This window comes from Nesoenas mayeri (assembly GCF_963082525.1).
Source record: "Nesoenas mayeri genome assembly, chromosome: 9".
Taxonomy (NCBI): Eukaryota; Metazoa; Chordata; class Aves; order Columbiformes; family Columbidae; genus Nesoenas; species Nesoenas mayeri.
The window spans coordinates 6989007-7009031 of NC_137557.1; the positions used below are offsets into that span (position 1 = coordinate 6989007).

A 20025-nucleotide genomic window follows, 5' to 3' on the forward strand; every position below is an offset into this window, starting at 1 on the left:
CAAGATTCCCACGTGAGAGCTGGACTCAGGCCATGAACACATTGAAGTCCAGGGCATGACAACTATCTAGGCTTGGCTTAAATGCAGAATACAGAGTTCCATATCTGAGCTGGGATGGTTGTTGGTGTTGGCTCTGCAGTCCTAGGACTGCTGCCTTTCACTTTCTAGTGACTCTCCTACATTGAATCAGACCAAAGACCAACGGGGTAACCAAAGAACTTGGGATCTACACCAAGACAGTTTAGCTCACTGCTAAAGCATGAACCAATGTAAAGGAATAAACTTTTGTGTGCATGAGATCTCTTCTGTGCGTCCCTTAGCAATGCTCAAAACTTTAGCCCCAAAGAACAAGTTTTGATTCTATTTTTTAAATTCCTACTTTGCCAAAACCTGCAATGATATCTGATTTCCTTGCAAGTCCAGGACTTACCTGCACACCACTTCTGCACAGCCCCATTTCTCTTCAGCCAGGCATGACAAGAACTTTAACTGTGTCGGGCGGATTGGCTGCAGCAGCTCCCGTGGGCGCTCACCCTCCCCCCGTCCCCATCACAGGTGAGCGCTGCCCCTATGACCATCATTAACGGGTGGCATCTGCAGAAGTGAGAAGGTTCCACTGTTCATGGCCACGGGAAGAGGGTGGTGGTGACCTGAGACACTGAGGCTCTGCCTCCAACTCAGCTTTAAGAACAAGGGCTGGGCACTGTTTTTCTCACCCCCCTGGATGTGCTGAGCACCTGCTGGCATGAGGTTTTTCCTCCAGTATGTGGGCTGCTTTTTCGCTTTTCTCTCTACTGGGTTTTTGATAGTATCTACCTGGACAGACTGCTGGATGGTGAACGCTGATGATTCCCTGGAGGTAAGGCTGGGGTGAGGAGAGCCTGATCACCAAAACGAATGTGTGCTAGAGAGAGTTTTGGTTCCCGATATCATTGCTCCACTCTCATGGACTTTTTCCGTGTTGTGCTGGACAAAAGTGGATGAAAATGAAATTAATTCCTCTGGCAAGTGAAGGGAAAAAGTAGTATTTTGTGCGATTCTCTGCCAGACTATTATCCAGACTTTGCTCTCATTTAGTAAGTTCAAGAAAGGTCTACAGGCTCTAGATTTAAATATGCACAAACTTGAGTACTGTTATCCTGCATCTCCATCTTTCGCAAATATTTTGCACGTGTTTCTAATTCTGTAGATCAGACTTCTTGATGGAAAAGTCCCATGTGTACACTTGTGCCTTTCAAGTATTTTTCTTAACAGCCATTGAACTATAGGGCTAGCAGAAAGTTATGGGGAGCATGGGGACTGGCCTCAGATCCAACACTCAAAAATATGTTCTTGAACTTGTGCAGACAATAGCACCCTCATGTTAGAGAAAGGTATTGGCAAAAGTAAATTGGAAACAAGGGAGACAAATGCCCCTTACATGCAGGGTGTGCCCCAGAGATGCCAAACCCCAAACCATCGCTATTTCTCCTGCAAGTTTGTATTTTTTTTTTTTCCCCAGAGCAATAAGTCCATTTAAGGGCTGCAGGTCCATAGTGTAGGAATCTGTTTCCTGGCAAACTGGATACTTTATGCAGTGAAGGTGAAACAGCTTGTAAGACAGAGTTTGTCTGAATATATCATCAGAAAACTTTGTCTGCTATCCAGCATAGGAAACCTGAAGAGCTCTTCTGTACTCAGTGATGGCAATGCAACATTTAGCGGCATCACATCAAGTGATTAATTATATGAGAAAAGAAAGATTAAACTGATTACCAGAAAAATACCTTTTTTCCCTATGCCAAAATAAATCCTGACAATCTGATTGCAAGTCCCACACTGGAAGTTGGTTGGAGATGCCAAGATGGTCATAGATCCAATGTGGTCAGGTTGCTGATGGTCAGTGTGTCTGTTCCGTGAGCCTCTTGGCAGGGAAAAGAGTATGCACCCACTGCTGCTGGCTGGGATGCCACTCTTCGTTTATCAGATTAATGTAGGAGGTATTTCAGATTCATTTCAGGAGGATGTGAATTGTCTGTAGTCAGCTGAAGATATAAATATACTAAGAAAAGCCAAATGGATCCCAGATTGTGGCATCGTTTCCAAGAAAAACAGAAGAGAGGAACCCAAATCCTGAGCAAAGTGAGTCCAGGAGAGATCCAGTTCTTTACCCTGAGGCCATGTAACCTTGTCTTCTTGGCAGAAAGGCACCTGTGCTGGGCTGTCACAGAATGCTCCATTAACACCCAGGCTGGTTATTAGTCACCACTACTCTTACATTCCTGGTCTGAGTGTGAATACTAAATAATGGAGAAAAATGCCCCCAGCCTTAATACCTGACGGACTGATCTCTTTAATGGTCCTAATGACTCACTGCCTCTCTAAATAGGGGAATGCAGGTGAACTATCCATGGCCAGAAAAGTGTGGAGTCCACAATGACTTCTGTTTTCAGCTGGAAAAAGGGTAGTTCAGGCAACTTTGACTTCAGGAGAAAGGAACTCCAATCCTTCAGCATAGAAACCACCCAGCTTTGACCCTGGCCCCCAGCAGCTGGGGAGGATGAAGCGGTCACTGTGGTCTTGATGCAAAGGAGCAGCCCAGGAGAAAGAGGTCAGGGAGTGTCGGGAGCAGCCGCCTCCGGAGGGGCTGCAGGGTCCCAGCCAGCATTCAGAAACAGCAAGGTTACAGCAACACAGAAAGTGATCTAAGCTGGTGCACTCTGTGTGAGCATCAAGATAAGCTTGGGTCAATTTTTGCGGTAGTTTGTGCTGGAAAAAAGCCCATAATCTGCTTCTCATCAAGGACTGTATTGTGTACACAGTCCCTTCCTGTTGCAGGCAGATTAAAAAATTACCACTACTGTTAAACGCTGCCTGTTTTACTCTTGTGCTGGGCTTGTAATCATTTTGTGTTGTCACCTTTATACAGTGCAATAAAACACTGTGACTAACATCTCTCACATGTTTGTCTTCTGTGCTTTCCACAGAAGAGGATGTGTATGCTTGTTCTGTCATTTTTTGTATTAGAATTATTTAAATATTAATTATACATTATGCATAGGATATAATTATGTATATTACAGTCATTACACAGTTTGCGTTTTACATGCATACTTGTGTTAGGGAAAGCAGGTCGTCGCAACGTGTTTCGTAACAAAAATGAGAGATGAGGAGTTTGCTCGTGGCTCTTTAGCTCCTGGGAGGAGTCCTTGGGCCCAGGGAAGCTGGAGCAGACTTGCTATAGGGGGAAAGAGATGATAGGGCGTTAGTGCTACCAACATGGTGCATGGGTCCTGCCATGGGATGGAGAAATCCATGCACCTTCCATGTCCACAAGATGCCTCAGCCCTGACCCCACTCCTGTTTACAGCAGAGAGTTCCTGTGTGCCTGGGGGTCTGTGCTGTCTGCACAAGGGCAGATGTCCAAGTGTAGTTTGGGAGCAGATTAACAACCAGAAGGACAAACAGTGCACAGAGCAGTGGGCAGCAAGGGATGGCCATGAAGGTTAAGAGGCAGATAACAGAATCACTCAGCAGTGGCTCAGGCCAGCCACAGGTTCCCCCTCCGACATCTATTCCCACCCTTTCAGCACCAGGCAGTGATAAATTTATTCCTGAATGAGCACATGCTGCACAGAGATGGGTTGATCCCAGCTCCTGCCTGTGTTCAGTGCTAGCACGAGTAGGTGACAATTGAAACATCCCAAGAAACACAAAACATTTATTAAGTTTTATTCTAGTCTGGGAAGGGAGTTGTTTCATGAGCTAGACTATGATCACAACTGTGGCACCTTAAGACCTCTGTTTTGCTTGTAGGCTAACAAAGCCTGGAATCCTGTTAGTCTCTTTATAAGTAATTTAGATGAAAATGCTGATTGAAAAACAATACTAATGAGAGCAAATGAGAAATTAACTGAGAGTGTTAGCTGAATACAGGGTAGTATGAATAAGCCTACAGTGGCTTGAGAGGAGCATGAAATGATATAAATACAAGAAGAATAAAATGTAATCGAATAAAAACATGCTGATTTTAAGCACAGCCTAAACAGTGGTGAGTTAAGACAGGAGTCGCAGCTGGATTAAGAGGGCCATGGTAAAAACTTTTGTCCAATATAAACATGGTAATTTGTTTCACTTGACATTGTTCTCTTGAAAAACACAGAAACAGTGAAATCAGGTTTTTCCAGCATTGCTTCTAATTTTTTGGTGATATTTTTCATTAAACCTGCCACAAAATTCTGACAAATTATAAGTAGTTTTCATTTTCACAAAACAGAAGATTGTTTTCATTTAAACATAAATAATATAGGTTTTGCCAGTCTAAAGTAGCAAGTCAATTTTACTCACTGTTAATCCACAGTACAGTATCACAGAGAAGCCGTACAGTTTGCCTTAGACATTGTATTGTGGAGGCAATATTGCGGTTGGCTACCGACTTCAATACATCCTGAATGAGACTTTATTAAGAGGCTGAGATATGTTATTATCTGCTTTGTGATTTACACAGTGCAAGAAAAATCAATTTGTTGTGTCATTCAAGCAAGCTCGGTCCCCTTCCCCTGTGTGAAACCCATTCCCCATTAGAGTTTCTCCTTCCATTAGCTGCAGCGGGTGTTGCTGGCAGCAGTGGGGCCGGCTGGAGTCCAAAGCTGCACTGACATTAACTCCACTCCTTGTATGAGCAATTCCAGGAATGTTTTAGAGGTGCTTGTTGCCATATTTGCATCAGTAATGAAAATACCTCCCATATTAAAGTGATTTATGGATGGCTGGGCTGGGAATGGTATCTACACCTTTAGGACAAGGAAGGCAATTAGCCGTGATGCTACTGCAAGGTCTGTCCGAGCCTGGATGTCTCAGCGATGACTGTGGCTCAGGCACGCGTGGTCCCATAGCTGGGAGGACACCGGGAGCCCCAGGGCCAGGATCAGCACCAGCTGCCTCTCATTTTCCAGCCAGTGTTTACAGCTGAGTAATTTGGGGGCAGCTCCCACACGCGTCTGGAGAGGGGCTCACATTCACATCTCTGCTCCGCAGCAAAGGACTCCTCTACCACACCACGGACACCTCCTATGCGGGTGCCTGGCTCCTATGTAATGCCTGCCCCATCAGTCACGCTCCGCTCTGAGCTGCTCCTTCTCAGATGGCGTAAAGGGAGCATGGACATCAAAGTTTCAGGTCATCTGGTCCATGGCCCTGCCCAGCTCAGCCTAGACAAGCATTTGGCAAGGAGTGATCAAACCTGCTCTTTGATCTTTCCCTTAGCCACACCTCAGGTCCTCCCAGAAATTTCCTCCAGAATTTTTATGCTTACCAGTAAGAAGGGATTTTTCCTAATGTCTAGTCTGAATTTCTTTGGCTCTATTTCAAAACTGTTAGAAGGGACACAGGAAACATTGTCCTTTTTCTCCATCTGGCTGCTTTTTTTCTTCTCCAAGCTAATAAGCTCCAGTTTTCCATAGACATAACTGGATCAGGATTTCTGTTGAAGGGTCTAGTTGACCATCCACTATGTTGATGGAAATATTAACTTTCAGTCTTTTTTTCTCTTCTCAACCCACAGGTGAGTACAAAATGCCGTGGACTGTGGTGGGAATGTGTCACAAACGTTTTTGATGGGATCCAAACTTGTGATGAGTACGACTCCATCTACGCCGAGCACCCTGGTATGTAACAATCAAGGATGTTTCTCCAAGTGGTGGGGACACCTGAGCATAGACAAGAAAAGCGTAATTCCTACCCCATGACAGAGAATTTGGTGCACATACATGTTAGAGCCATGTTTCTTTTCTCAGTGAGGTATTACTCCCAGGGGAAGCTGGAGAGAGCTTCATCCCAGAAATAAAATGTTCCCATGGGATCTGACCCCATTACCCACCCACATTTCCATTCCTTGTGCACTAGAGCGATCTGCTTTTGTCCTGCAGTGAAGCTGGTGCTGACCCGAGCCATGATGATCACAGCAGATATCCTGGCAGGATTTGGATTTCTCTTCCTCATCCTGGGGCTGGACTGTGTGAAATTCCTTCCTGATGAGCCGCTCATCAAGCTGCGCATCTGCCTGGTGTCTGGAGTTATGTTGCTCATTGCAGGTATTTCTCTGCTGTGTCCCCACCCTGCAGGACACCCTTCAGCAAATGAGGGAAAGCTTTAAAACTTTCTCTTATTTTGGGGAGAGGAATTGGATTTTCCAGAGGGTAAACATGGGGGAAGGATCTTTACTTGGTTTATTTGTGCAATATGGCTTTCTCTATTTACTGCCTTTCCCTAACAGCACATAGTTGAGTTTATCTGTTTTCATTTCATGTATTGACCAGGTGACTTTACTCTGAGTTGACTGACTTCAATTTACTGCTATTTTACTGTGAAGAAGTCAGTGTTATTGATAAGGCAATGAGACCTAATTGCTGAAGGACTAGAAAGTCCTGGCATTCCAGTTTGATTCCTAGCTCTGCCACAGATTATGTGACCTTAGGCAAGTCACTTAGCCTGAAATCTCTGCAGCTGATCTCTAATAAAAGGGTAATAACACAAATGTACCTCCTAGGTGATAAATAACCAGCTGATCGAGGTGCTTTGCTGTTACAGCCACCGGGAGAATTTTACATACAAGAATAAATAGACTGCTAACTAGGTACTGAGTAATTTCATTTGACTTTATGCCAATATCGAGCATCTACCTCTGCTTCAGCACAAGCAAATTTAACACCCCGGCTACTGAGAGCACATGTAACAGAATTTGAGAGGTTCTTTTAAATATCCTCCATTCGCCACCCAAAGTTTATCTGAAAAACGCTGTCAAAGTTCTGAAAGTCAAATTAAATTATTGAAGTAACTTTGCAATAAATTGATAAATGAGCTGAGAAGCGCAGAGCTTTCTGCCTTTTAATGCAGAAATCCAAGTGCCAAGCCATGGGGCACAGCCTCTGCCCAACAGTGCTCGTATTAGTGAGAGCCAGGGTGGACCCACCAAAGTGACTGGGCTGAGAATGAACAGGGGCAAACCAGCAGTTTATAACTCCAGATTTTATGTTTGTGATCTCCTCGTGACCCATCTGGGAACTCTGTGGAACCTTCCTCCTGCCCTGCAGGTCTCCCGGGCATTACCGGCTCCATGTGGTACGCCATTGACGTCTATATGGAGCGCTCCTCTCTGGTCTTCCACAACGTGTTCCTGGGCATCCAGTACAAGTTTGGCTGGTCTTGCTGGCTCGGCATGGCGGGGTCACTTGGCTGTTTCTTATCTGGGGCCCTGCTCACCTGCTGCATGCGTCTCTTCAGAGGTGAGGAACTGTGGTAGGGTTGAAACACAGTTCAGAGACAGAGCCATTGCTTGGGGTGTGCTTCGGGCACACAGGGTGGGGCAAGTCCTTCAGGGACATCCTTCAGGATGGTTGCACATCCGCAGTAGCAATATCTTTAGTGTTATTTCAGCAGCTCCAAAAAGCACATCAAGGTCTTCAGGTGGGAGCTGAGGTATAAGTGTGACATAAAATGTGTTATGTCATACCTTGGAGTGCTGCTTTCTTTGCATTTCAAGGCTATGCAGCTGTAAATCACCAAGCACTCATTAGTAGATCCTGTTTCTCTCCCTGTGTCTCACAGAGACCAGCTCTGGAAGATTCCACTCTGCCTACTCCTTGAGGAAAGGCTATTCCTCAGCTGAGACAATCGTAACAAATGTACTTTTGCCATCTTCTCAAACAGCTACTGCCAAAATGTATGCAGTGGACACAAGAGTGTGAGAAGGAAGTGAGTGCTCCAGAAATAATTCTGCTTCTATTTGTAGTGGATTGCAGAGACCCAACATCCCGTGGTTGTAGTACAGATGCAAAGTTACATTTCAAGGATGTACATTATGCTACGTTTGTACTACTAGAGGTTTTTTTTAAAAAAAAAAAGAAAAAAAAAGAAGAAAAACTTCCTTCATGAAAGTAATCTCTGAGATCTTGCTTTAGGGATTCCTGCTGTCTTGAGCACTGAGGCTGCTTGTGTAAGCACGGACTGAAATAACCAACATGAACTCTTTCAGCATTTGGTTCAACACTATCAGTATGAGTGAGATAAATCAGCCGCTCCTGGACCAGACCTCAGTGTTCTGCATCAAGATTTGCAAACTGTAAGATGGATTTGTTCTGTGTCTGGCAATGTGTTGACAGAATGTATGAAGCAGAAAATACAGGCAGAGAGAGGGACTGATCATCAGGCCAACACCTGGACCCTGCGCACTCAGCATGGGAGCCTGCTCCTCTTACAGGCTGCTGGAGAATTCAGCAGAAGATAAAGAGCTGTGTTAAATGCCTGGCCCTCTCTTTGGCCCACCAGCCTCTGCACTGAGAAAACACTGCAAATTCAGATGCATTCTTCCCTGCAAAATGCAGTCTTCTCAGTAAGTGGTAAAATGTACATTACAGATATCCTAGACTCACTGATGGCTGGAAATTGCCAGCTTTTTTCTGCTTAGTAAAAATTTTGCCTGGACAAAGTGAGTGAAGATCCAAGGTCTGATCTTTGGCATGACAACATGTCTATGTCAACTAGAAACTAGGAAAAATTATAGTAAAATCTATTGTCCCCTTTCTACCAAAAGATATTTAAATCCAGTTCAGGACTGCTGTCCCCTGCTGTAATCCAGGCTGCCATAGGCTGGATGAGGCTAAAACATCAGCCATGTCTAGAGTGGGTGAAAAAAACAACCAGTGTGGTTTAACATATTCCCTTAGGATGGATGCAAAAGCTCTTCCATGCTCTTAATGGGAAGAGAAGCTGACACACAGTTTTCTGAGGATTGGTAGGAGCTGCCCAAATCCAGTCCTTTCTACCATGAGCACCACATTACGGGCATCAGGAGCTGAGAAAAGGCCCTCAGCACAGAGATATACTTGCTCAGGGACAGTGGAGAAACAACAGTGGAGTCTTGGGAGGCTGTGCACAGCTGTGGGTACTGAGGCACACCAGAGATTGGCTTCCTCCACTGACTGCTTGGTGAGGAGACTGGATGGAGAAACTCTCTTTCTCCTTCCAGGCAACATGAAGTGAAGCCTTCTGTTACGAGGGCAAGAGGGAGGTGGGATGACTGTGAATGGAGTGGGTTGTGTCCCAAAGAGCACTTCTGATAGCCGCTATGATGGAAGACGAGGGCCTAAGTCCTCTAACGGATTATCCTGGAAGCAGCATCTTGTTCTCCAGCACAGAACTGATCAGCAGTGCTAAAACATAACCCAAATCCTGCCATGGCTCCTAATCAAATAACACTCAGGCCCTGGGACAGACGGGACAACAGCGGGTCCATATGGCTTTGCTGCGGGCTCAAGCACCTCCACAAGGCTCAGACCACAACACAACCGTCTCAGCAAGATCCTTCATGGCAGCGCTGCTGCCCAGGAGAGGGAGGTTTCGTGCCTGCAGGCTTCATGCTGCTTTGGTTGACAGGCATTTATGTTAGCCAAACTGAAATCAACTTATTGCCAGCAGATGAGCTATAATGAACAGATGTAAACACAGTAAGAGAAGTGACGGAGGCTTTTTTGCTAAGTCCTGAGAGACAAGGAGTACGAGAGTTACGAGCGATGTGATGAATTCATGGATTATTCCAAGAATGCACAAAGAGATCTGGAGGTGACAGGAATTTCTGCCTGTTACTGCAGGAAGCTGCATCCAGTGGCTTTTGTTGTTGTTTTGTTTGGTTGGTTTTTTGTTTGTTTGTTTTGTCTTCGTGTTTTTTTGTTTGTGGTTTTTTAAAACTTTTTCACAGTCCCCTCAGAAACATGTATTTGCTGTGGGGCTTTGGGGGCAGAAGAGCTGGCACTGGCATGCTGCGCTGGGGCAGAGAAGCTCTGAGGACATTTCAGTTTTGGGTCTGGTTCCTGGGCTGTGCCTCTGCTCCTTCAGGGACATGCTGGGACATGCAGGGACATGAGGGAGGATGAACCCACTGCAGAAGCAGAGCTGTGCTCAGCACCTGCTCTAATGCTCACATTCCTGCTCCTCCTCAGAGAGGCAAATGCTCTCACAACCTCCCCGAGGGAGAAAGGACCCCCAGTGCCGCAGGCTGCCCCAGCCCAATTCACCCAGTTCAGAGACGCTTCTCAGGAGGAGGTACTGAGCAAAGATGTCATCACTTGGACCAAAATCCTGAGTCAAATCCTTCCCAGACTATGCAGGCAATGCATTAACCCTCCCCACTAACACTCAGGAACACCCACCAGCCTCTTGTCGCAGTTTTCTATAGCTTTTTCAGAGCCACGAAGATTATCTTTGGCTGGGAAGATTTATTTCTTGTTTAGCTGAGGAGAAATAGTCTGGGGTTACCTGCTAATGTGGGTGCCATTGCAGATCTCAGATCATTGATTTCTCATTTTTCTGGAGTATGCTGTATTTGAGTAGGCTTCTGGGCCTTTGTCCTCACGGTCTTCAGCTTGTTTTGAGATGGTGGGAGTTGTTTTGTGACTTGCAACTTGTGGATCAAACCAAGCAGCAGCTCAGTGGAGACTTTGGGATTAAACATGTATGCCCTGGTGAGGGGTGAATATAGAGGACTGTTCTCATTAGTCCCTCCAGCCCCATGTTCCCCCTGAGGATACACAAATAAAGCACACACATACCCCAAATACTACCTTAACTCATCATCCTTAAATGTACACATATAGAAAGAATGCTGTACGAAGATTTGAGAGCCTTTCTTTTCTTCAATATCTCTGTAGGATAAGGGTTAATTCTTCAACCATGTTTCTGTTTTAGCCACACTCTACTATAGCTTTTAAGAATCTATCCATTTCCTGCACAAGAGGACTAGGAAAAGGTCACAGCCAGGTTTGCTGGGTTAATGTTTTGTAACGACCAGTCCAATGCTGCATTGCTTCATTATTCAAATCCTGCTGACAGTCTATCTGATGCTTTGATCAGTTGTTAATATTTAATTGTTAAATCACTGTTTGATTTAATTCTGACTTTCATTTCATGACTATAGTATTTACTCCTCATTAACTCATTACCATGTCTCAATGCAAATCGTAGTTTGGTTGTTTATTCATTAGCGAGAAACCTCCCAGAAAGTACACAGGACTTATTTTTTCTTCCAAAATCACCACCAGCCCCTAAGGCTAAAGACATTGTAGGTGAGCTCAGATAATAAGATACTTCCTTAATACCTAACTACATGCCATTCAGCAGCATCTTGCTGGATATGACAGTAGACTGGCTCTGCCTTCCTGATGGCCATTAATGGCTTACCAAGGCTCCTTGCTCAAATGCAATTTCCATCAGAGGCCCAACAATTAATCCTCAGTGCCAACAGCTTTTTAGCCTTCTCCAGACTTCCACCGGCTCACAAGGAATATTTTTGTATGTTTGGGCACCTGAGTCTCATTGTTTCATTTCCCAGGGTACAGGCAGAGTCGGGGACTTACCTGAGACCTTCGACTCCCAGGTTTTCTCCCTGCTGTACCTGTCCCATGGTGTCACCTTGAACTTGGTGACAGCTCGGTGCAGCCTGTCAGGGCTCTGGCTGGTTATAGGTTGTGAAAAATAACAAAGTCTTGTTGGTAAGCTCTTTGCTAAGTTGATTTCATGCCTTACAGATAGGTATTGATTTCCCATTTTGATATGCGCAAGTGAGAAAGAGAATAAAACAAGAACATCTGCAGTGGCTGTCCTTTTCTGTGTGCAATGTTTTGTCCTCTCACTACTTCAGTCAGCCTTGTTCATAAGGACTTGGTAACTTCGGCTCTAATTAGGATGCACTCTTACTGTGACCTTGTGAACTAGATTATCTCCTACTGCAGCTGCATGAATATTTTCCGAAATACGGATTTCCCTCCTTTTCACACGTTGTAATGTGATTTTTGTGTGAATTCAGTAGATCTGAACAATTCTTTTTAATAGATAAGAATGTTACTTCAGAATTCTGTTTTCCTTACATATTGTAACATTTGTGAGATATAATAAATGCAGTTGCCTTTCAGCATCATGTTTCTCTAACCCTCATCCAAGTTTTGCCTACAAAGGTGCTTTGCCAGGTGTCCTGCTCTGACTTCCCTGAAGGGAATCACTGCTCTCCTGGAAGAACACACACCAGCCCTTGCGAAAGCAGACTTTATCCCCAGTTCAGACACTTGACTTCTGGTCATTTTGTAAACTTCCAAAGAGAGAAAAACAAAACTCCACCAAGGAATTGAGCTTTTCTCTCTCAGCTGGGGCTGGACACCCACGGTTTCCTCTTCTACATCTGTTAAATATCGTGGGCAAGAGATTAATGACCAAAATATTCTGTCCAAGCACTGTTACAGGATGCAGAGGACTGTTTTCTCCCTGTAGCTATTGGGTCCCTGATGTAAGTTGTCTTTGAGTGAGAACGGAAAGAGCCAGACTTGTGCCATCTAGTGACCCGAAGAGAACGAGCATCTGTCCCTGGCCCCATCCTCGACCCTGCACAAAAGCCTTTAACCCATAATCCAGAGTCTTCAGATGGCTATTAAAAAAACCCCAACAGATTAATGAGCATTTCTGTTATTTTCACATCTTTGTGTGCAACCCTCCTGGTAGCCCTTTTATGACTCAGCTGCCTTTGGTTTTGCTCTGTTTTGCCTGAGAGCCAGTTTATGACTTTATTATTCAGCTCTTGATTTGCAGAGGTGAAAGTCCAGCCATGTGCCTCACCAGGTCCCCTTTGTTTTTCACTTCCAGATGGTCACCAAGCAATTAGCTCCTCTGCACTGCTCCCATTTCTCCCTCTCAAGGCTTACTGAAAACAAGCTCTCCCAGAAATACATCTGCCTTCTAGTGTTTTCTGTGTTTTTCTAGAGCAGTTTGTCATTTCTTCTTAAAGTCAGAAGCCAGAGGATGTGGCAGCCAGAGAGTCACAACAGAACAAGTGCTTTTCCAAAGCAGACCTAATTCCTAAAGTGATAGAACTATATAGGAATGGCTCATCTTTCCTTGTAACTCTGGGAACATCACCCAAACTGCATTAACTGCCCTCATTAAAGGCTGAGTGCTTACAAAAGCATCAGATACCAGGTAAAATCTCTGCTTTTGTAGGAATCGAACACAGGTCTGGAGAAACCTTGCCGGTTTGGCTGGAGCACCTGGGAGAAGCAGCTTTTGTGGGCAAAGGTAGGTCAGTGGAGTCATCTCAAATATATCTGTAGAAGCAACTGATTTTTTTTCTCCATTTTGATGATCAGAAAATGAAGGACCAGGGCAATGATGGCTGATCCCCCTCTCAGGATGCTGTCCTTCCCCACCCCAAACCAGCAGCAAGGTTAGTCTATGCCCACCCCAGCCCCAAGCAATCCTGGAAGTTTTTGGAAGTGCCCGTGGCTCCTGTCATGTGGCACAAGTACCACAGGACACAGGTTATCGCATGCTGGTGACTCCAGCTGGAGCCTCATTTTGTGATAGCCACTGGCTTGCTTTACTATAAACTAGTTAGTGCAATTTTGATGGAATAATTTTATTCCTTTTGTGAATTATTAAAGCATTTCAAACATGAAGCTGAATGCACACTGGTAGTGCAGCAATACAAACCTTTTTCCACAAATGTTTCTGCAGGAGCAGCAGCCTCCTGGGTGTGTTGCCAAAAGCCTCGCTTGCCCTCTGTTGGGTGGCTGGGGAAGGATTTACCACCTTGATAATGAATTCTGCTTGCTAGACCTTGTGAAATAGGGATGTAGAGTGATGGAGGCACTGAAACCAGAGCAGTCCTTGTTTGTTAGCCTCTCCAGCCATCTGATTAGAAGGTGACATTCAATGAAATTAAAGGCAGCAATTTATTCAGAGACAAGCAATTAATAAGCAGGAGATGGTAATGTTTTATGCAGCATATAATGCAGACAACCTGTGGAGTTCACTTCCACGAAGGGGTCACTAAAGCAAATGCAGTGTGTAGGTGGGAAGGAAGTGATGGCTGATTTAATGCCCACTAGCAGGCTACACAAGCTGAAGTGACAAACATAATCAAATCTCATGCTTCAGGGCATAAATTGAAGGGGTTGAGTAGTGGAAGCAGTTATGTATATAAGAGGTCTGACCCTGAGAGGTGTTGATTACCTGCAATTCTTACTAAGTTCAGCCAGTATAAGGACACTCAGGAATTGCTCTATTTCTCCACTGGCTGAGTCTGTACTTGCTAATTTTCCCTATTAATAAACCCTGTAATACTTTAGCCTGCTGTCACAAACATTCATTTTGCAACAGTAACATTTATTTCCTTTCACACAAGAGTCAAACATTAAAGCTGCTTCTAAAATAAGATTTTATGGAGATAATTTGTAGTGGTGCTGGCAGAGAATTTGTCTCTCAAAATATGCTATAATTCTTTATCTAGCAAAGGTACTTGTATAGCCTCATTATGAGAATATGTGAACACTTCATAACCTTTAGTGAATTTATCTTCCGAGTTTTCTTCCTGATCAGGGGAGCTGGTACTAACCCCGATCTGCGGGTGGGAAGCTGCTCCATGAGGCAGGCTGTGGGCTTCCATTAATCTTTTAGGGTACTTAAGATGGACTCAGCTACCCACTTTGGGAGCTGGTGGCTCCACGGGCATGTGGTGCCCAGTACTAGGTGTGACATCTTCCTTCTGCAGGCCCCAGCCCTCACCTCTGAGAGATCAGCAGTAGACAGGTCAGGCAGGCTGAATCCCACCCTCAGTGACCTGCCCATGACTGACAAAGGAAATCTTTGCTTTCACTTGGAATCCAGCTATGGGGGAAATCTGGCATCTTTCTCAGAAATTTGAGAGCTACACAGGCTAATATCTCCTAGGAACAGCCTTAGGTAGAGCTGATCCTGCTTGGGTATACAGCAGACTGGATGGTTTCTTGAAGTATCTTCCCATCTGTCTGCAGTGGTTACATCAAAGAAAATTACATCCTTTATCCTAACAAATTTCTGTAGCTAAGCACCAAATCCCTACCTCCCTAATTCATGTCATGTGGGTCCTGGGCCATTTGGAGCCCACAGGTCTGCAGGGTTAGGGCCAGCGTACTTGGGGATAGTCACTATGAAACTAAGAACAGCTCAGATAAACAAGCTCACTTTTTTGTGCTGTTAACCAGCTCCTGCTGCTACTCCCTATATAATCCTCATCTCTTGCTTCCCCTTCCCTGGTCATAAATTTGCTGCCTTTTGCACTAGACAAATCTGATATACTGTGCTAAATATTTCAAACGTGGCAAACGATCCTTCATCGCAGAGTGGCATGATTGCATTACAATGAATTAGAACAACATGACTTTGCCAGAGGGTGTTTGTTGGCACTGTGCCGAGTGAAGGAGGCAGCCTAAGTTTGAGAAGAAACTATCAAGTAATTTATCAACATTCAGTCCTAAAACACACTGGGTTGCACCATCTTGAGCAGCCTGAAGAGATAAATCTGGAGACTGAGCCAGGAACCCCAAATACAGACAAATCTTTGAGGGAGCTTCTTGAAATCCAGAGCCCTATCAAAATGTCAGGCTGAGCTCCTGTGACAGATTCAACACGTACTTTTGGCATTTATTCTGTTGGATCTGTCTTCCCTTTTAGGTTCAGATGAAATACGTTCTGCTTTTCAGTCTCTCAGCCAACCTGTGGAAAGGGTTGATTTGCCCTTACACTACTGTCGCATAACAGAAGATCTCGGATGAATCAAGTGGAATTGCAGAAAGCCAACATGTGGTGTCTAGAGCTTGTTTTCCTTCATAATATCCTCATAGGATGGAGGCAAGTCAGTTCCCCTGAGGCTGAACAGTGAGGCAGGAGAAGAGGACATTTCTGCAGTCATGCAGGGTCTTGGAGATCCAGACAACGGGCACCGAGGTGCTTCACTTGCTGGGGAAGAAGCAAAGCTGTAACCGTACAGCAAACAGGTGTGAGAAGCAAATGTGGGGGTGAGAGGGATGAGTCTGGGAGGAGCTGCCAAACCACTTGGAAACAAGAAAGGTATGGATGTAATTTTTGAAGGATGGTATGACAAAGCCTCTCACCATAAACCCCAGATACTATACAAGAACTGAGAAGAATTAGGGTTGGTTTGGGTTGGGTCCTCCCTGTGGAGACACTGTTCATGACCACCCAGAAAGCAGGTAATACCTCCTCTGGGAAGGGCTTAGTCCAATGACAAAATTAACTTCATTCTTCTCAGAGGGACTGTTGTCTGGCCCAGCCTGCTGATGCTGCAATACTCCAGGTCAGTGCTGGCTGCTACACACAGTCATATCTCAGTCCTCAAAAGCCTGGGTTCTCCTGAGGGTGTCTACCACAATGAACAGCACCCACTAAGACACCTTTTTGACAGACCTCAAGGTGTATCAGTCAGTCAAGCTGCCTGCTGGAGTGGCTAAAGCAGATCAGTGTGGTCTTGTCTGATGAGAAATTCAGGTCATGTGTTGGAACGGGCTGCCTGACCTCAGGCAGTGCCTGTGGATGAGTATGTCAGGTAGCTGAGTGCCCCAGAACCAAGGAGAAGCTCCTACACACCACCAGTGTTAGGTTGGCCAAGCCCCAGTTAGGTACCTTTGGGGCACACAGGGACAGCACTGAGTTCACCTGAAAGTACAGCTGGGGAAAAGTGGATGTGGCTTGCTTAAGCCCTCCAGCCCATGGTCTGAACATCCCCTCAGGATGTTTGATCAGGAACCCCACTGCTCACCAGAAACACATCATCCAGATGCAACCAGGCTCCCACTCAAGCCTGGCCACCTTTTACTGGGCTATGGGTGGGCCACAGGAAGGTCACCAGGGCGAGTGAGATCTTGCAGCAGGTAGGGAGAGGACTAACCACAAAAAGCATCCGAGCTGCCAAGTGCAAAGACGGCCAGGGTGCGCCGGGGAGGGAGGCAGCTCCTCCGCTTCAGCCAGCACTGCAGGCAGCAGCAGATCCCGCAGGACAGGAGCAAGGCCAGGAAAAACAACATCAGGAACCTGAGGCAGAGGCAGCGGGAGAGGAACAGTACCGTCACCATCTGCGGGCAGCACCGACAGATGGCTGCATGTCTTCAAATTAACATATTCATTAACATCTTTTGCAAATAGCCATTGAATGTTGCAGTTTCAACATCAATGTGTTGGACATGATCAAAGTCCCCAGCAAACAGTGTCTCAGTGCTGAGCACTCAGCACCAAGTCCTGGCTGGAAATTCAAGTGTTTCTCCCCAGCATCATCCATTGGTTTTACCCAGCTCAGTTGTCAATGTACAGTGAGGAGTATATGGATAAATGATTCCCATTAGTCAGCAAAGACAGAACACAGGGACAGCCCAGGAGCAATGCTCTCTAGCTATCAGTCTCTCTTAATGCCTTTCTCTCTATATATCCATCAAAGAATATTATATGCCAGGTTTTCCCTCTAAAACAGATCTGAAACTTACCACACATACCAGCTGCTAAAGTTCTCATCACTCTGCCCAATGCACCTAACAAGGGAAAAATAAAAGGAACTTTCAGTCCATCATGAGGGGACCAAAACAGCTCCAATACTCATCTACCAACAAAGAAATAAAGGATTATCAGCAAGTAGAGCATTGAGAAGTTTTCCTTCATCAAGGGAACAAGAAGTTTCTCTATGTAGGTGGGAACAGGTGATGCACAAAACAGCATGCAAGTGATTTGTCTTTGAATATTGGCATCCAGCACCAATGTTTTTGCTGAAAATTTAAAGGATTGCCAGCCTCCCATTCCTCTTTTGGAAGAAAAATGAAAAGGCTGTTTTCTGGAAGCCTTATTCACCTGCCGTACCAGTGTGCTGTGCAGGAGCACAGAATCCCCGAAAGAGCCCAGGGTGGGAGCAGAAAACAGAAAGCACACTCACCTCTCACCAAGCTCACAGTCCAGCTCTGAATCTGCTAACTGAAAACATATGTAAATCAGAGAGGACAGATATGTGTTCTGTTTTTTTATATATAATTTACCAGTATAATTACTGATCTTAGAGTGGGAAGTCAGAGAGGAAGAGCCTTACAGGTGCTGGCTCCTGCAGGGATGAAAACCAGAGCTCTCCCCAGAGAGCACAGGGCTGAGCTCTTGCCTCCGCGTGTCTCTGGTCTCAGCTAGTCCGTATCGAAACCAGTGGATAACCTCGCAGAGAGCTCAACAAATTCAATAGTTTGGAGATGAAAGGTAGGTCAAAGGAAAAGCATTTCTTTTGATGTGAAAGAGTGAAGGATGAGAGCAAGGACACACAAGCACTTGTTTACAGAACTGGGCTTTACTATTCAGAAATGTCTGCTGAAAATCTCCTGTGATCAAATTCTTCTTTGGTAGCTTATTTTACGGTAGCTAATTGTGAATGTAGCTGTAAATTTGAGCTGTTTTGTTCAGATGTGTGCCCTACCCAGCATTTTCCTTGTTTGGATAGTAGTGGTGCATCTTTTCCAGAGTCAGATTTCAGGTATTGCAAATATGTGAACCCAAAACTTGTTTTTCAGGTATATTTTCTACTCTCTGCTCAAGCAAGTTTATTTTTGTAAGCCTTGTTGATCCTAGCCTCAGTTTCAGACTATGTGGGCAAAAAGTAACTGGAGTGGTTAGTCAGTGTGATTGAATCTAATTCAATACAATTTTTGTTTAACTCGCATTAGGTGTGTTGTAACACTTGCCCGAATTTACTACAAAAAACTTCAGATCAAATATAGAATTGCAATAACACTGGGAAGCAGAATGAGCAAGGTGGAATAATTTAGATTTTTTTCTTGAAGAAAACTATTAGAACGTAATTTGTAAATAATTACTTTGGGTTTCCTTCTGCTTATATGCAAAACATGTAGAGATTTCTGACTGAGTCAAACTAGAAAGCTCTGTTCTGTATTATAAATTTGTATCAAATATGTATAATTGAGGGATTTCATCTTACATCTCTAATAGGACTTCCTTGTAAGGATTTTATTGTGCAAAGTTTGTGTCACTGTAAAGAGCAAGAAATCACCTCACAAATCTCTATAACATGTCTGATCCTGTGCACACACTGTCAAAGCCAAACACTGCTATTCAGTCCCTAGGTTTCACCAGAGGTTTTTAGATATAATAAGCCTTTCATATAAAACATTATCTATGAAATTTCATGAGCAGCTGAAACCCAAATGAGGAATAGAGAAAAATATAGAAGCTTCAACTCTTCCAGATTTACCCTTTTAAAACAAGCTAATTTGCCATGTCACACATCCACCCTGCAGCAGAATATTTTAGTTTTTTGCACTTCAACTGATTATTAGAATAACAGGTAAAAGCCAGACAGCCAATTGCTGTGATTACGTGTACCGTGAGTATTCTTTGTGGCTGAATGACAACCTCTGGATTCTCTTTTATCATCCTTCAATTTACCTCCACAGAGCTACCTTAGCACAGTTAAACTGCAGCAAAGTGTATCTGCTCTGAGGCAGTAATCTATCAATACAGACAAACACCCACCCTTGCTGCTGAAGACTCATGCTCTTCCATTTCAAAAGCCATGGAGTAAAAGAGTACAGCATTCCTTTTTTTCTCTGCATTAATTGGAATTGTTGCAAATGTTAAATCTTTCTCAAATTTATCATGTCCCTAAAAAATTATTAAAAAAAAAATAAAAAGGGGCCAAAGACTAAATTCTATAAAAGTTGAAATCTTCTCCCCACAAAATCCCTAAAATCAGCCTGGTCCCAGTGAGGGGTTTGGTTACCTGCGAGAAGGTTAAACACAGAACTCCAATTCCTGTGATCCATGAAATGAAACACAAAGCTCCAGGTCTCTGCATCACTAGCAGGAGAAATATGGGAAGAGCTTTGTTTGCAGCAGTGTTTTACCCTCCGTAATTTGAAGCTTTTAAAACTTCTCTGCACATTGCGCCTTGAGCCAGAGGACACGTTACCCAATGGCTTCCCGTGCTTCAGAAATTACTGTTAGGGAATGAATTTGGGTTTGCATGGACACACTCAAACAGCTGCTAAAAGTTAAAGAAACACTAGTTTAAGGTCAGCACCTTGCAGTTGTTTTGGTATTTTCATAGCTGTTCACAAATTCCTGTTGCTGAATCTTAGTTCCTTATTAACTCATGTCTGTATTTAACAGGACCGGCTACAAATAAAGGATCAT

General features: G+C 44.5%; 2 protein-coding genes across 2 annotated transcripts; one reads left to right on the forward strand and one right to left on the reverse strand.

Moving 5' to 3' along the window:
- Positions 1-745: 745 nt before the first annotated feature.
- CLDN16 (claudin 16) lies at positions 746-7724 on the forward strand (the record flags this gene model as incomplete). The annotated part of the gene is made up of 5 exons (XM_080349743.1): positions 746-859; positions 5543-5645; positions 5907-6071; positions 7071-7262; positions 7585-7724. 5 exons carry the CDS (start codon positions 746-748, stop codon positions 7722-7724), a joined length of 714 nt encoding a protein of 237 aa, XP_080205869.1.
- A 7919-nt stretch (positions 7725-15643) lies between these two features.
- On the reverse strand, positions 15644-19798 carry TMEM207 (transmembrane protein 207; the record flags this gene model as incomplete). The annotated part of the gene is made up of 5 exons (XM_080349911.1): positions 19613-19798; positions 17771-17808; positions 17331-17375; positions 16742-16884; positions 15644-15792 (listed from the first exon to the last, which is right to left on the reverse strand). The coding sequence occupies exons 1-5, from the start codon at positions 19685-19687 to the stop codon at positions 15644-15646; spliced, it is 450 nt and encodes a 149-aa protein (XP_080206037.1). The 5' UTR covers positions 19688-19798.
- Between the last annotated feature and the right edge of the window lie 227 nt (positions 19799-20025).